At 39.8% G+C, this 17,075-nt stretch overlaps 1 protein-coding gene across 2 annotated transcripts; it reads left to right on the top strand.

The window, feature by feature from the left end:
- Positions 1–5,531: 5,531 nt before the first annotated feature.
- si:ch211-220i18.4 (SRSF protein kinase 3) lies at positions 5,532–15,414 on the top strand. 2 transcript variants are annotated; one of them, XM_031286901.2, is made up of 13 exons: positions 5,532–5,869; positions 5,979–6,057; positions 7,083–7,186; positions 8,540–8,648; positions 9,959–10,046; positions 10,316–10,403; positions 10,716–10,822; positions 11,109–11,271; positions 11,652–11,728; positions 11,975–12,082; positions 14,496–14,565; positions 14,744–14,836; positions 14,977–15,414. In XM_031286901.2, exons 2-13 carry the CDS (start codon positions 5,996–5,998, stop codon positions 15,159–15,161), a joined length of 1,254 nt encoding a protein of 417 aa, XP_031142761.1. In that variant the 5' UTR covers positions 5,532–5,869; positions 5,979–5,995; the 3' UTR covers positions 15,162–15,414. The 2 variants fall into 2 exon arrangements, with proteins under 2 accessions (XP_031142761.1, XP_035864359.1); XM_036008466.1 differs by lacking the exon at positions 5,532–5,869 and having other exon boundaries at positions 5,876–6,057.
- The last annotated feature ends 1,661 nt before the right edge of the window (positions 15,415–17,075 follow it).

Genomic DNA, 17,075 nt, shown 5'->3' with positions numbered 1-17,075 from the left:
CTTCAACTTTATTTTGTCAATTGACGGTAAAATAGGCTACAGAATATTTCGTTCTGTATTGACAGGTGCAATATTTGAAAATCGATGATTATTTTTTTATTTATTTTTTTTTAATTACATTTATATCTGCATTTATGTCAAAACCTAGAGACTTTCAGACATCAAAATGTCATTTATTAAATGTATTTGTGTCAAAACGATATATAAACATCTTTTCGTATTCTATTTTGCCTGGAAACGCTTCCAACACGCTTGCATGTCGCGCGAAAAAATAGGCGTTGGTCCTATTTCTAGCATGCACGCGTTTTCGGCGCGGCTGAGCCGTGCGTGTCACGCAAACAGTGCGCAAGCTCTAACCTGTTAACATGGGAGCCGAAATAAAAATGGACACGCCACGCAGCTGACACGCTCACGCCACGCAGCCAGTGTGCAGGAGCTCTAAACTTTAATTAGCATTTACGTTTTTGGTGTCAAAGTGGATGCCTGAACAGTGTCACAGAGCAAAGCTGCACTTTATTATCTTTTGGAAATTCTTCTTAAATCAGATAATATGATTAATAAACAAATACGCCTGTGTTCCCTGTTGCTCCGGGATACCACATGGGAAACTCTTTTACTATTTTTTTTTTTTTTTTTCCAATTTAATTTATTTTGTATTTATTCTATTGCATATGTCGTTCGATATTATTTTCGGACATATGAAATAATAGTGGTTATTCCCCTCTAAATCAGATGCTACATCATGTTTTTTTTTTGTTAAAGAGAATAATAGAAGGCGAGAAACTTTTTACAAACATTTTTTTATATTATGGTGTTTCTTTTTGTCCGTTGAATGTTGACTCTTAATAAAGTCGTGAGGAGTTAGTACAAGTCAAAATCCAAATTCTGATACAGGTTGAATCTCACCTTTTTAATATTTTGCAACAATTTTAGAAGCAATAGTGATATCTGATTTGATGTTGCAAGCGATTATTTTGTACATTCAAAAAACACTTTGCACATTAGTGTTGCTTGTGGCTTACTTGTGTATGCAAAGCTCTGTTGTTATGTTTTACCTTGTTCCTGTAGATACATACTGCTCTTAAGTAACCCTGAATTTAGTGTTCTCTTACTAATTGATAGGATGAACCTAACAACAACTTAATGTGATGCAATAAAGTGGTCCCGATGTTAATGAATGTCTGAATTTATTTTGCTATTACTTTCCAGTGGGACGTGTTGATAGTAGCTCATAGTTTAGCCCACCCACAAATCCCAAAATCCCGTTTGTGTCCTCCCCACTTTATTTTATTTATAAGTCTCAGTGATTGGTCCCTATTTTAAGCTAAGTTTTCTTTTAAGTTAAGAAAGTAAGACATCTTTTTCTTATACATAGTTTAGTAGCCTACTATTCTTTCTGGCATAATTTATCATTATGGTCAACTCAAATCATTTCCTGGATATTGTATCACCATAGTCCCCATTAATGTATAGAGAAATGCAGGAAATGGGATTCAAGGATTCAGGACTCCCAGACCCTCTGTTTTGTGTGCCCCCCCCAGACAATTTGGCAGAGGTACAATGCATTTTGAAAAAGACGCTTGCAGTTTTGTCATTAGCAAGTCCTAACTAATTCCAGGCTATTTGTTGACACTGATGAGTGGACTAGCTTAGTGTCAGCTAGCACATTACCTACTGCTGGGAACTCCATATTCGGGCATCCTCTGCTAATAAAGTATGAACACCTGTCACACACAGCTGGTAATGCTTAACCATGCATGGGCTGATCGATCCCAAATAATTCAAAATCCTTGTCAACGTTTGTGCAGAGGCAACAGTTAAAAGTATCAGTCAGAAGATTATCCGTAAAACAGATAAACATTCATGTGACAGCCAACGTGTGAATGAACGTGTTCAGTGTTGATGATAAATGTCTGGTTATATCATGAAATATGAACTTAGTATGAAGTGTCAGAGGTAAAACGGGAACAAAATATGTTGTGATGCAAACCTCTTTTATCAACTGATAGGTATCCCCTACTAACCCAGTGATCTAGATCCATGCAGGTGCTGTTTGGGTGTCTCTCAACACACACACACACACACACACACACACACACACATGCTTTCTGTCCCTGTGGGAAGTGTCTTACAGTATTACAGCTCTCTATAAATGGAAAATAGTAACAGCCAACACAGGATTTTCAGCTTAAGACTGGACCAACATTAAACAGTAATAGCAGGACACAGGAGGATTGACAAAAAAAAATAAAAATTAAACCTGCACACTCTAATACGATGCAATACAACAGCCCAGAAAAGACTTTGTTGAAGCTAATAGCATTTAGTTATTTTTGAAACTTTGTATGATATACGTAGGTTGACCATTGAAAATGTACAATCACCACTATCAACAGTCTCACTATAGACTGTAGTGTTCTGTAATTCGTTCATTGAGATTTCATTTAAAAGAAGTTGCTCCTTAGCTTCTCACTGGCTGTATTTTAATGTGCATTTTGAAGTACTGTGTTAGAAAAAAAATTGCTAAAACGTACTCAATTGCGCAAAAAAATAATAAATGTTATGCTTGCTTGAGATGGTTTTTACCTTTGTGGAAAAAGAACTAATGCGCTTAATGGGATATGGAAATGCCTTTGCCAGATGGTCAGTTCTGAGGTAGCGGACCTTGACCCTAGCTTACATGACTGATCAGCTGTTTCCGCTGTCGCTGTCTTCCCGGATATTACCATAACGGTCTCCAGACAGCAATATTACGAATCCCACTATGGCCACGGCAAGACCCACCCTTTAATAGCATTTATTGGCCAGGCGTCCATGCTTACGCAAGGTAACGTAACCCCATTTGTTCAGGTCCTATCCCCTGACCAATCGGCTATCCTAACCTTAACCACTCAAGGTCAAATGCCTAACCCTAACCAATCGAGCTACTTCGTAGGGCGGGTCTTGGCGTGGCCATAGTGGGATTCGTAATTTCGCCTCCGGACAGCATGAAACATGACCAATACTAGCTGACATGAAAGAACAATTAAACTTGCACAATTGCTCAATTGAACCTCACGCCATTTTTTTCTCTTGTAGTTGGCCGAGGTGACTTGTTTTGGTTTTACTTCTTCTACTCTGTTTACTGGCGGATTACAGCCATGCGTAGCCTATATGGCCACTTCTGACAAAACTACACTGCAGCCTAGTTTATTCGCTCTTAGTCTTGCATTGCCAGACCTTCCTCCACAGTGTTGCACAGGAAGGTCCAGCTAGTCCACACAGCATTCCAGGATGGGAGAGAAACGTGCTCTGGTTAACTGGCATTTCTTTAAACTAGGGCTGTCAGTATTAATGCGTTAATCGCGATGCGATTAAGGGCTGAGCATAATGCGTTAATTTTTTTTAATTGTATTAATCGCATGCCGCCATTTATTAATTTATTTTCACTTCACTCGGCTTTGTGTCATGCCTAACAGGCTACTATTTTGCCGTACTTCCTCGTAACACATCCTGCTGCTGCAGGAATAGCAACGCGGATTTCGGTGCCTCATTCTGGTGCCACTGATATGCCTGCACTTCTCTCTGATGCTCTGAAAACGGACGTTACAGGAAACAGAAACATTGCTGCATGTGACGCTAGTTAACACTATACTCGACAGAAGCTAACGTTAGCCTACCGCTAGCTAGTAGCTGGATTAAACACGGTTACAATGCTGTATTTTGCTGTAGAGGATTCCGACACCGGGATGTAACAATCTGCAGCTGCTGTTGTCGGAAAAACACAGACGGTACGTTCAATGAAACTGGTAATTTACAGGCTCGTGGTGCATTCAAAGTTGTTGTTAAATGCCCTTTTCCCATCTGGTGGTTGTTTTTGTCATTCAACAGCTATTTACTAGTGAAAGTTATTGTTATAGTGATTACATTATTATTAAACATTTAATTTTGACGATATGGCCTTAGCAATAAACAAGCCATTCCTTAATGTCGCCAACTGTTTAGTACCCTTCATTTTTTTAACTTTCTTAAAAAGTATTGGTTCAGGCACCGTTAAGGCACCGGTACCGTTTTAAAAGTACCGCTTTAAAAGTACCGCTTTAGTACCGGTATCCAAACCAAACAATACCCAACCCTAATATTGACTCTAGATTCAAATGTGTGACTAGATTAAATATATAATAAACAAATGCAAATCTTAAAATCAAGTTCATAAAGTCATTTTCTTTGCATTGATTTGATTCCCAATCAAGATACACTGGTAATAATTGCTTTCCATTGTTAATATGTACTTAAAAACAGTTCTGAAATGCAAAATAATAGAATTTTAGTCATGTGATTAACATGTGATTAATCGCAATTAACTATAGAAATTCAACGATTAATCGCGATTAAGAAAATGTAATCATTTGACAGCCCTACTTTAAACCAATCACAATCGTCTTGGGTGGTGCTAAGCACCGGACAGAGCAATGGTGCCTCTGCCAAATAGCCTCAGGAAGCAACTTATTTTGGTGGAACGTGTACGTTCAAAAGTTGTGTTAATGTATGCTAGTTAAAGGTGGATAAAAAAAATCTCAATTTTTATGTGTTGAAATTAAAACCATGTTGGTTACAAGCCCACAATGCAAGTCCACCACTTCAGCCACAGTGTGCTCTATAGTCAGAATAGTTGAGAGGCCCACATAAGGGCCTGTGATAACGTGTCATCTGACTATGAACAGTTATCCCCGTGAGGTCGAGAGGCCCTCAATATCTGAGAGGTGAAGGCCAAGTGTTCTCACATTTAAGTCCCATTACACCCCACACATACACAAACACACATCTCACCTCTCATTTTTTCCCCTTTAACACCATCAGTTCTCTCTCTCTCTCTCTCTTTGCTCAGTGCTGTATTACCCAGCAGCCCTTTGGCGCGGCCGTATCAGCCAGGAAATCTTGTGCCATGTCAGAGAGGGAGTGTTAACAGTGTGGTGTTGGCAACAGAGAGCAGAGAATCAGGCTTTGGGAAGTGGAAAGTTTTCTAAAGATGTATGCACACACACACACACACACACACACACACACACACACACACACACACACACACACACACACACACACACACACACACACACACACAGTTAGAAACTATTGCATGTATATTTATAAAAATGACACCATGTGTTTTCAGGCAGAATGTGTTTTTCCACTTCTTCAAAAAAAAACTGAAAAAGACTGAAGACTTTGTTAGTTTGCATGTAAAATATATGGGTTTTATGGGTACAGTTTATATGTAATTATTTAGCAGAAAAGTCCTATCATAGTTAACCTGGGATCTATCCCTTCAATGGGTAACATTACAGATAAGAAAAGGACAGGAATGGATGCCCAATTTAAAAAAGAAAAAAGAACCTTCTCAGCTGACCTTTGTTTTAATGATTTTATTGTGAAACTTGATATGTTGTTGGAGGACGGGGATCCCATTCTCAAGCCAGGTTTAGCAATCTGTGATCCCCAAAGGTCAAACTCCCTGTGAGACGGTGGGGTGAATCAGCAGCTGTCACTCTCTCTCCTTCCTCGGTGTGTTTGGCCTCACGCAACACTCCTCTTATCTTGTAGTGCCTCTGATCTCTGTCATGGCTCTCCAACAGTAGCAGACAAAGAGAAATCGAGGAATAGAGAGATACAGAGAGACACCAACTGTCAGATCAGCGAAAGTGATAAATGCCACAGTGAAGCAGGTAAAGGCCTGGCAGTGGCAGTGAATGAGGAGGCTGCTGGGGATTTCCATGTTTAGACCCTGCTGACTACTGCTGCTGGCGTTCCCAGCCTCCTGAGAGATCTACAGTACCGGACCCCCCCTTACATCTCAGCTGCTCGACTGTTTTCAAGTGGTGCAACATTAAAGGTGCTGCAGTTTTACTTGCTATTGCTCCTGTATCTGACCTTTGCAGGCTTCAGATATCCACCAGTTTTTTTAAAATAAGATAATCAGCTCTGATGTGCTGTGTCTGCAGGCTACTTCTGCTGAACAATGCACACCATGCAGAGGAGTCCCCGCTCCACCGCGAATATAGCTGCTCAGCAGAATCACACGTAAGTATGGGACTTCTTTTACCTGTGATACTGTAGAAAAATCTGGTCATTGCACTTGACACACTGGAAGCAACTGGGTAATTTAACATCAGACACCTTGCGTTTTAAACCTGCAGTGTTATTGGATGTAAACAACATTGTCCGTGTGTTTGACTTTTGGTGGAAACAGCTTATCGTAGCATTTTCATTTTTGTTATACAACCTTGAATTCTTGCTTGATGTCATCAAAATGCAGCTCGGCTCATAAACTTTTCTTTTTTTTCCATGACCACAGCAATGCAGTTTGGAGCAGTTAAGTTTAGCAAGGCATAAACAAAGCATGCCGGAATTGTTTTGGACATCACCTGAGTGACCTAAATGGTAGTTTAGAATTTCAGACACAATATCAAAGGGTTAAGTCCTCACAAGTCTTCATATGTCACATTTTGAAGAAAAAAGAAAAAAGAAAATTAGCAATCATCAAACTGTTAAAAAAGTGAAATCCTGCACTTTCTACTATGTTCAGTAAATCTAAGAACAAGGGTGCCATATCTCACATCAAACCCATGTCCCTCCAGCCACACAGAAATCTAAAGCTGTGTTCAGTATTCTCAGACATGACGTGACCCAACCGTTTCTACAGTCGATATCTAAAGCAGCTGGGATGCAGAGTTATCAGGTTGCAAAATGATTTACAGTTGGGTCAGAAATAGTGCTACTTCTGATGCTGCTTGTCCACTCTCAGCTCAGTCTATGTGAAAATCTAAAAGTAGTTAAACTCTCCTGGCTGTACCCAGCAACTCGACACTGACATACACATGCACGTACTGTATGCAGAGGATGTACAGGCAGTAAAGAAGGAGTCAAATTTTCATGTGACTTGTGTGTGTGTGTGTGTGTGTGTGTATGTGTGTGCGTGTGTGTGTGTGTGTGTGTGTGTGTGTGTGTGTGTGTGTGCGTGTGTGTGTGTGTGTGTGTGTGTGTGTGTGTGTGTGTGTGTGCGTGTGCGTGTGTGTGTGTGTGTGTGTGTGTGCGTGTGTGTGTAGGAGCGAAGCAAAGTCGTCTAATAACTTTGAGGCCCTAGGATGCCATGAGCAGCTGGATCCAAAGGACAGCCAGGACTCTGAGGACCCCAGAGAATACTGTTATGGTACAGCAGAGTCTCTTAACTCACTCTTATCATCTGCAGATGTACTCATTCACCGCTGCCAATATCACCACACGTTTATCCTCGGCCTCTCCGTCCCCTGAGAGCAGCCTGTTCGAGGTAGCGCAAGTGATTTCATAAACAAGCAGACTGTGGCATCAGCAGGCTCAGGTGGGAAACGGTTTGAAATCTCTACAGTCTTCAGCTATATGGGAACAGGTTGCTGCTACATTTATCATACAGTACGGCCTTTCTTGATGAAGTTGTAGCTACAGTATATTGCTTCAAATAAGACAAGCCTGTCCAGATATGTCTGAAACAATTCTTTTAGATTCTGATTGGTTTGAAGTCATTGGAGATCATCAGGGTTAGCACAAAATTTCAATACAATCCATTCAATATTTGTAGAGGTACACTGTATTTCAGTCTGGACCAATGGTGCCCTCGAGCCACAGGGACTAAAACATTTTTTACATTACATTATTATATACAATGTATAGGCGATGATGTATAGGCGATGTACTGGTATGGAATACACAGGAATAAATCATATTACCCCCTTATATCATGTTCCCTTTAAATAAAAAATAAGTAGAGATTCAATTTTAAGATCTCTGACGATGTCCAAGACATTTGTGTCTGTCACATCCTGCTCCCGCTCTTATTTTGTTTTCTGTTTGTTTTCATGGACTTCCTGTTTTAGTTTGAAATTCTCTGTTCGTTTGCATTCCTGGTCACTTGTCTTCCTGTCTTTGTTTGTTTCCCGCCTTTTGTGATTACCTGTCCCCGCACTAATGTGATTCACCTGTGTGTAGTTGTCCTTCTCATCCCCCGTGTACATATACCCTCCTTGTTTCATTTGTTCCCTGCCAGATTGTTGTAGTACCTTGTGTGTCTCTCTTTCCAGCGTTATTTCCCAGTGTATGTGTCCAGAGTTACCAGACCTTTTGTTTGTACTCCTAACCACATCTTCTGCCTGCCAATTTTGTACTGTTGCCTGCATTTGTTCATCGAACAATAAACACTTACCTTTACTCCGAGTTCTGAGTCGTGTATTTGAGTCCGCCATTGTACCCTGACAGCGTCATGCTGGCTGAAAGAGAACAGTTAAGCTTATGCATTAAAATGTTTCAGTGTCCCGCTGGGATATTTAAATGTATTACTGACTACAGACATGTTATAGCTTAGAGGATGTTGTAATGCCAGAAATAGCTTTAGTGACACATTTTAGTCCTTTCACTCTAGGCTTTCTAAACACCACATGAAAAAATGTATACTGTAAGTTGTAAAGGTTTCACATTTCAGTTAATAGATGACTTGTCTATTCTAAGATTTATTTTGTTTTGATCTCCTCAGGTGGATACCACACTGTCCAGATAGGTGACACCTTCAACAGAAGATACCAGGTGGTGTCTAAGCTGGGCTGGGGCTATTTCTCCACTGTCTGGCTGTGTCTGGACCTCAGGTGGGTTTAATTAGGGACTGTACACAAATTATCGGGGTGGGGAGGGAGGGGGGGTTTGAATCTTAAATTTTACTTAAAAAATAAAAACTGCCTTCTTGGCAGTATTAGTATTTTCTTTGGTCCATCCTCTTGATTTCGAAAAGTAATATGATTAAAATGTTATATCAATGGAATACTTTTCACAATTGCCATCAATGTGTACATTAGAATTGGAATTAGCAACTTATTGTAAACGTGACAAAATTAAATTGATTCCAGCAATTCTCTAATAAAAAGATGGCTGAGCGTGAATTAATGACCTCATGCCACCCAACCATTCTTTCGTTTGCTCCATGTCCAGTTTTGTTTTTGAACTTCCGGTCACTATTGCTAGCTGTAGTAAGCGATATATAATCAAGTCAAGTCAAAAGTCTTGCTTCTCATTGGTTTACACAGCATGGCTATATTTCTTAAAGCTGGGAACATACGTCCACATTTATAGGAAGGTTATATGACCTGACACCACCACATCCACTCTATATAGTTTGGATTAAAAAAAGAAAATCGTTGGCACAAAGTTACCTACAGAGTTAACTATCTTACAACTAGCTAAGCTAGCTCACTGTGTGTTGCATCAATACGTTAGCTTGATGTTTCTATGGTGAAAAATTGCAAGAGCACTTTTTAATCTTTTCGCTTTGTGGTCTGGAAGCTAATTTTTAGATATGAATTAAAATACAACTTTTCACACAACAGTGTAAAATGTAACATATAATGTATTGTTAATTGTAAATAATTACCTTGACACCCAATAACAAGTTCATATAATAAACTGGACTGTGTGTAACAGTGTACAGTAACTAACCAAATGAGTCTCCATTGTGACTCTGTGTTTTGGATAAAGAATTTTAAACGGCTACATTCAGATCACTGCAGTTTTGATATCATATTGACATTAAAACAAAATGGACACATCCTGACCAGTCACCATGACTAGTACAATAGTAGCATAAGCAGGATAAGCTGAAATATTAAGTAAGAAGAAAATCTGACTAACCTCCCTTCATCAAAAAAGAATATATGTTTATATATGCATAACCACACCGCCATTTCTTTTCCCCTCTTATTATTTGTGTATAGTCCCTTACAAAGGGTTTCATTAGTCCATCACAACTTGATATGTTGAACTTTGTTTCTCATGATGATTATTTTCTGAAGATAACAAAATACATGTTTGTATGACACTAAAACACAGCTTTCATGGATTCGGCAAAGAGTGGACTATTCTGTCCTGTATCTGAGCAGAGCTGATCCGGTGTCTGTGTTGGCAGGCTAGGGCGGCGCATTGCTGTGAAGGTGCTGAAGAGCGGGGCTGGCTTCACCCAGGCAGGACAGGATGAACTTGCTCTCCTACGATGCGTCAGTGACCCGCTGTTTGTGTTTCTCCTCTCTAACATGTCTACTCTTTCTGTAAAATGTTATTTCTCTTGATTTGTCTTCTCAATTTGCCTTGTCAACCATCTCCCCTTCCACCTTTCTATTTGTCTCTCTACAATGCCCTCACCATTACTAAATTGCTATTTACAAAAATACTAAATGCTTTTCCTCTCTATTTTTCTCCCTGTCCTTACATTATTGTCAGCCTTCTTTAGCTTCTTCCTCTCACTGCTCCCCCTCTCTTTAATCAGGCTAGTGGTCCTATGAGCCGGCATCCCTCCAGTCAAAGGATCGTTCAGCTGTTAGATGAGTTCAAGCTGGCCGGGGTCAACGGGGTCCGTATCCTTTTTACAGACTGTCATTTCTTGGACACACACTCTAAACCTGACACCGTGTGTGCTTGTGTGTCTAAAAGAGCCACTAAAATGCATCTATCAAATGGCCACACAGTCAATATCCACTAGCCTATAATAAAATGAATAAATCTCATAAATGACTTATCTCTGCAAACTCTTAACAGAGAGTTGTTTTCAGAGATGTCAAAACAGATACATAGCATTATGTTGGCAGTATTGCATTACATCATACAGTGAATACTGCTAGCCAATAGCTTGCAGACATGTAAAACTGACCTTAATGCCTGGTGGTTAGACATGTGCCTGGTGCTGGAGCTGTTGGGGCCTGACCTGAGAGACTGGCAGCTATGTTTCGGAAATCCTGGACTGACGCGGCCTTCGGTCAAACAAATACTAACTCAGGTAAAGAACCGCAAAGACCTAAGAAATTAAGATCATGCAAAGACGTATCTTCATTTAAGTTGATCAATTTGGTGCACTTTAGAGGCTGTTTGTAAAAATAGGCTTATTTGCTCTTTTGCTGAGAGTTGGCTGACACAATATATGACATTCAGGGGTTTGTCACATCGTGTTAGGCCCTGTCATCCTCATCTCTATGATCCACCAGTTTACCATGATGGAGTCATAGGTCAGAAACAGTATTGTACTGCTTGTATGGAAGGTAACATGATGTTTGTGTTTCCTTTAGGTTCTGCAGGGCCTGGACTACCTCCACACTCAGTGTAAAATCATCCACACAGACATCAAGCCTGAGAACATCCTGCTGTGTCTGGAGGAGCAGTCCCACAAAGTACCAGCAGGGGACAGCAGCCCCTCCTCTCTACTGACTAGGAAAGAGGCCAATTCCACAGGTTTTTTTTATTGCTAAAGATGCTAGAGATTGTTTAACAGTGAAGTCTCAAAGCTGGACAGTTTACAGCTGAGCTGGGTTCATGATATGTGTGTACAAAGCAGATGTACATGGAGTCAACTGTGTGCCAATGTCAGGCTTTTAATATACAGTCTTTGCTCTGTGCACACATATTGTTAATGTTAACTGAAAAAAAGAAACTATATAAGAAATACAATATATTAATACAACCTTTAGGCTTAAAGCCTTAGTTTAACATGTAATCAAGCAAATGCATCACCCAAATTATCAGAGATAGACTAAACTAACTGTCCAATATTAGAATTTCTTATACAACTTTTTCTTGAATTTTAATACGTGATTTCTTGTTGTTTTTTTCAGAGAAGGAGCAATTGAACCCACACAGTTTAAAGGAAATTACAGTGAAGATTGCTGACCTGGGCAGCTCCTGCTGGGTGGTCAGTAGTTGCTCTTTACTTTACACACAGGCATTATAATGTTTAACATATTGCATTAGCCTGAGCGCTGAATATGTTGCGTTTTTTCATTTCTTCATTTCTTTACAAGGAATTTTGTATCATATAGGGGTTAGTCAAAAAGGGTTAGGGTTACATTTCTTTGCACATAACTGTGTTAAAACATGCACTATAAGCTTAAAATTAAATGTTTCTGTCTGCTATGTCTGTTTCTCTTTTTTGGCCCAGTACAAACATTTCTCTGAGGAGATTCAGACTCGTCAGTATCGCTCACTGGAGGTTTTACTGGGATCTGAGTACGGCCCGCCTGCTGACATCTGGAGTGTCGCCTGCATGGTGAGGGTAAAACCATAAAAAATATGATGTTTACACTGTGTGAAATATTCAAACCCAAGACTCCATGTTTTGGAAATGATAGTCTTGCGAATCATTTTCATACAAATTTCTCTGAAAATTCAACCTGACTGTATGTCTTTGGGCACTTTCACTAGAATTTAGAATACATCTTCAACAGTTTTAACAAAGTTTGGCTGCATAGCAAGAGTTTATACTGACTGTTCCACCAGTAGGTCAATGGGGTAGAAGAGGTTAAAAATTTAAACAGACCCTATTGCTATGGTTTACCTGTGTTTCTGTTGACAACAAAACAAAATATGTGCTTTAGTTTATGTTTTGTGATATAAACTGTATCAGTTTGTGCCACAGTTAAACAAGACAAGAGTCTGCAGCCACGTTAATGGCTGAATGAGGGTGTAATGTTCATTCAAAAAAAATATCAGCTTTTTGGGACTTAATTAAAACAGTGGGGTTTTGATAGGTAGTTTTGTTTACAATCAGTTGTAAAATTTGGATTTGTTTTACAGGTGTTTGCCTATACACTCGTTTATGTATAGACAGCCCTTCCTCACGCAGAGAACGACCGTATGGGTCAATTTTGCAAGCAGTTTATAGCGATCATATGGGTGGATTATGCAAGCAGCTCAAAACGACCCACAATTACATTTCTTATTAGGCGCCAACCTCTCGTGGATGTAGTAAATATTGGAGAGCAAACAAGGAATGAAGATGACAAAGTATAGAAGCACCAAGGGGGTGAGACCGGGATTTATGTCCCTAGTGAAAGCGCCTCATTTTAGTAGTTTTACGTGACTTATTTTAAGCCAATCACTGATGTTTTACTAATACTAAGTATTTTTGTGGCCTTAACTTAAAGCTCCATTGTATAATTTTTTTAGTTGATTCTTAGCAAAAAAAAACTTTGTTCTTTCACAAATATGTGCTCATTCATGAATATAATGTAATTACTTCCACCAACTAATCAAAGTATTCTCGTACGCGTAGAATCTGCCATTCAGAATTATTCAGAATACATATGAGCGAGTCGCTCGAATGGCGGCAGCCATGTAGCGCCGCCATCTTTAAAATACATTAGTCAAAGAGGGACATACCCCTGCCTTTTGCACTTTTACACTCAGTGGCACCGTGACGAATACCAGGGAGGGGGAGAAGATAACTGAGTCACCAAGGAAGCACTGATACTTTACTAACATTAGCTTGCATATTTGGGAACCTGATAGCTGATGTTAGCAATGAAATGGTACCAAAATAACGTAAAACTATTATTACACTGGAAGAAACACTCACGGACAAAGTCGTACTTCTTGGAATAATACGACCACTGTAGGAGTTAAAATGCGCTCGGAATGGGAGGGTCTAGAAAGTAATATTCAGTTGGTTGTCATATACAATTTCACCGCTAGATGGGAGAAATTCTTACACAATGTAGCTTTAACTAGTTCCATTTCACAACGTTTACCACCGGTTAAAAACTGTGCCCTTTACACTAAATAGAATGGTTTACATGATTTGGGTCACATGATTAAATACATTTTTTAGGAGCCTTTTGCTTGTGGCCTATACTAGCTGACATGAAAAAATTATTAAAACTTGCCCAATAGCAGCAAATTTCTGAAGACCTCTCCATTTGTCTCTCGTAGATGGGTTAGATGGCCAAGGCAACTTGTCTTGTTTCTGGTTAGCAAATTCTACTTCTTCTACTCTGCCTGTTTACTGACAGATTACAGCCACACGTAGCTCATAGTGCCAACCTTTAATGAAACTACACTGTAGCCTAGTTCATTCGCCCCAAACCATTTGATGGAAAAGAAAATGTCTTATTGCGACATTTCAAAAGTTTGCATGACAATCAAATGGAAAAATTACTTTTTCTCAGAAGATTAGAATAAATTTGTATCATCTGCAAATAACTAATAACAAGAAATAATAAATAACAAGAATGTTCATTTTGGAGACCTTACATAGGCTATATTACTTAATAACCAAAGAAACAATAGCGGGCCTAACACTGAGCCTTGAGGAACCCTCCAAACGTAACCTTCATAATTATATGGTACACCAAACATTAGCATTTGTGGTGAAGCAAATGTAATAACTGGCCAGAGGGTGGTGTCAGAATAAAGTTTTTTTTGGCAACTTTTATCTGCAGGAATTACCATATTATGGGAATGAAAGTGTAAAGATATGTGTGACAGTATTTTATTGTTAGGATGTTGTAAGCACAAAGTTCAACATGTTTTACTGGTTTAATCCTCTGGGAATCATGTGCCATGTAAAGTCAGTGGATCACCAAATTTCATGGGAATCCATCCAATGGTTGGGATTGGTCCTCTTTATAAACACTTACATGGCCACACATTTCACCCTGTAATTTTCTCTTGCATTCTCTCAGGCCTTTGAGTTGCTCACTGGAGACTCCCTGTTTGAACCCAAAGCTGGCGAGTCCATTTCCCTGGAGGAAGGTCAGTTAGTACAGTGTGCTGACAATGGCCAACCGTTGCAATGGCAGAGGCGTAACAAACACTGACACAGGATTACATGAGATTACACTGTGGCTGCATTGTAACTGTTGATGCAGTGTATGCTAATGTGTACTGTACATTTGTGTGTGTGTGTGTGTGTTCTCTCAATCCAACTCAGACCATATAGCCCAGATCATGGAGCTGCTTGGTAAAATCCCACCAGTTGTTGCCTTCTCGGGTAAATACTCTGCCGAGTACTTCAGTCGAAGAGGTAGGTCTGCAACTTCACTTTTTTAGGTATGTTGTGTGCTAGTATGATTTTACTTTTATTGATATCATCATAGTAAATTATTTCATAATTGCTACTTGTGAGCATCCTTTGTGTAATACTGGTTACATGATGTCATCCAGGTGACCTGCGTCGTGTCGGTCCACTGAGGTTCTGGAGACTCTACGACGTTCTGGTGGAGAAATACCACTTCCTGTTGGAGGACGCTACTGGTTTCTCAGACTTCCTTCTTCGCATGTTGGATTACCATCCGGAGAGGAGGGCCACCGCTGCACAGTGCCTCTGCCACCCATGGCTGACCTCCTGATAGCCTCCTAAACGCCGTACAGGCCTCGTTCCCCTCTGCAGTCCTCACAACCAGATGCTGTCAGCAGCTCGACCTGGCCAATTTCTGAACATACCAGCCTTAAACTCAATCTGTCAGATGTTGAGTTTTTATACTAGAGGAGCTATGTAGAAGACTTTTTATTTCCCTCACTGATTTATAAATTCCTGTGGAATGTGCTGTTTCAACACCAGATCGAGAATAGGATGCTCTTTTCCACTGGAGCCCATTACGCACTTAAAGGTACATTGTGTAAGAATCTCTCTCATCTAGCGGTGAAATTGTATATAACAACCATCTGAATATCACTTTCTAGCCCCTCCCATTCTGAGCATGTTTTAACTCCTACGGTGGCCGTATTATTCCAAGATTAACATGGCTTCCAGTACGAGTATCAGTGCTATCGTTATGCTGTATATTGTACGAGAATAATAGTGTAAGGCAATGTTTACAGCGTAGGCTACATATTTTTCTCCGTGAGCAGAGTCAGAGATCAGTGATGCGATGGTTAGCGAGGGAACGCTAAAGGAAGAGGGAAAGGTAAAGAAAAACCAAAAGACAGAGCCGGTGGCAGTGGATCGGTGAGACCTCCTAGGCAAAGAAAAACTAAAGAGACACTCTCCAAAGATGACAAGGATAGAGTGGAAGCCCTTCAAAGACAAAGGAGAGAAGCAACGGAGGTTTGTGTTTTTAATATATTTCTCTAGCCTAGTCTGTGTTACAACTACATGACGTGAGTTGGCTGCCTGGGAAATCACGACATTATGCACAACCATGCTATAGATAGCAAAGCAACTATAAAACTTTGAATTTACACGAATAGGCTGAATTACCTGTCGAGAAGAAAGCAGGCAACTTTGCCTTTTAAAATCCTTGCTCCTCATGATATCTTTCCATCTTAGAAAAGCCACTCCAATATTAACTTTGGTCTTGTTGCTTTGCCTATCGCGTTGTCGTTTTAATTCTCTTTTTGGCTTCCTTGGCAACTCCGTTACATGTCCTTGAGAATAGGTGTGATCATCCATCTTCAACAGGCTTTCAAATCTGCCGGCAGTCGTGAGTAATCTCCCCCTGGCATTCGTCACGGTGCCACTGAGTGTAAAAGCGTGAAAGGCAGAGGTATGTCCCTCTTTAGCTAATGTATTTTAAAGATGGAGGCGCAAAATGGTATCAACTCAAAACATTACACAATGTACTTTTAATGCTACTAAGGTGGGGTTTTTAGTTACTGTAAGTCATTGACTGTCAGACACTTGAGTCATATAATACCCCATTTCTACCCAAATGTGTGTGTAAATGCGGGGATTTTAAACACCAGGAAACCTGCTAAAAATAGCAGATGGACTCCTATTGCCAGTAGATGAGTATGCGTCTATGAGTAAGTGTCTATTTTTTTTCTGGTGTATCGCATCCAATGTCAAGATCGCGCTGGAAAAAAGCTGTTAACTTTTCCTGCTACAGCTTTCCAATACAGTGCACATAACTGCAAACTCTGCAGTATATTCACTTGATAACTTTGCTACTAAACTTAAACTAAAAATTACACTTTCCTCCAGGGAAAGTTGATTGTAACCTTTCCCACTGCAAAAAGCCAGATGTTAGTGGGTGTAAGTGGATTTTTTGGCCAGTGAAAAGGGGTATAAGTAGCATCGGTTTTGAGGAGGATATCATTCTGTTTTGTCTCTTGCTACACTGAAAGGGAAGTTGTCAATTTGACTCAAACTTAGATTACAGCTATTATTCATTACAACTGAATGTTAAAGAATGATTAAAATGATAAATGTTTAAAAAAAAAATCATTGGCTTTACATTGTATGTACTTTAAAGTTGCTTTTCTTTCTGTTTACCTTTTGTACAGTGTAATGTGCAGCCAGATTAATTGCAGTGCAAATATAC

Source organism: Sander lucioperca, chromosome 12 (genome assembly GCF_008315115.2).
Source record: "Sander lucioperca isolate FBNREF2018 chromosome 12, SLUC_FBN_1.2, whole genome shotgun sequence".
Classification (NCBI taxonomy): Eukaryota; Metazoa; Chordata; class Actinopteri; order Perciformes; family Percidae; genus Sander; species Sander lucioperca.
Note: the sequence above shows the minus strand (reverse complement) of the source record. Positions and strands in the feature narration are given on the sequence as shown.

Bases quoted from the DNA above. Each gene is read 5' to 3' on its own strand.
- si:ch211-220i18.4 (XM_031286901.2), top strand. From the start codon at position 5,996: ATGCACACCATGCAGAGGAGTCCCCGCTCCACCGCGAATATAGCTGCT. The intron at 8,649-9,958 runs GTGGGTTTAATT...CTGTGTTGGCAG, and splicing joins TGGCTGTGTCTGGACCTCAG to GCTAGGGCGGCGCATTGCTG. The intron at 12,083-14,495 runs GTGAGGGTAAAA...GCATTCTCTCAG, and splicing joins TCTGGAGTGTCGCCTGCATG to GCCTTTGAGTTGCTCACTGG.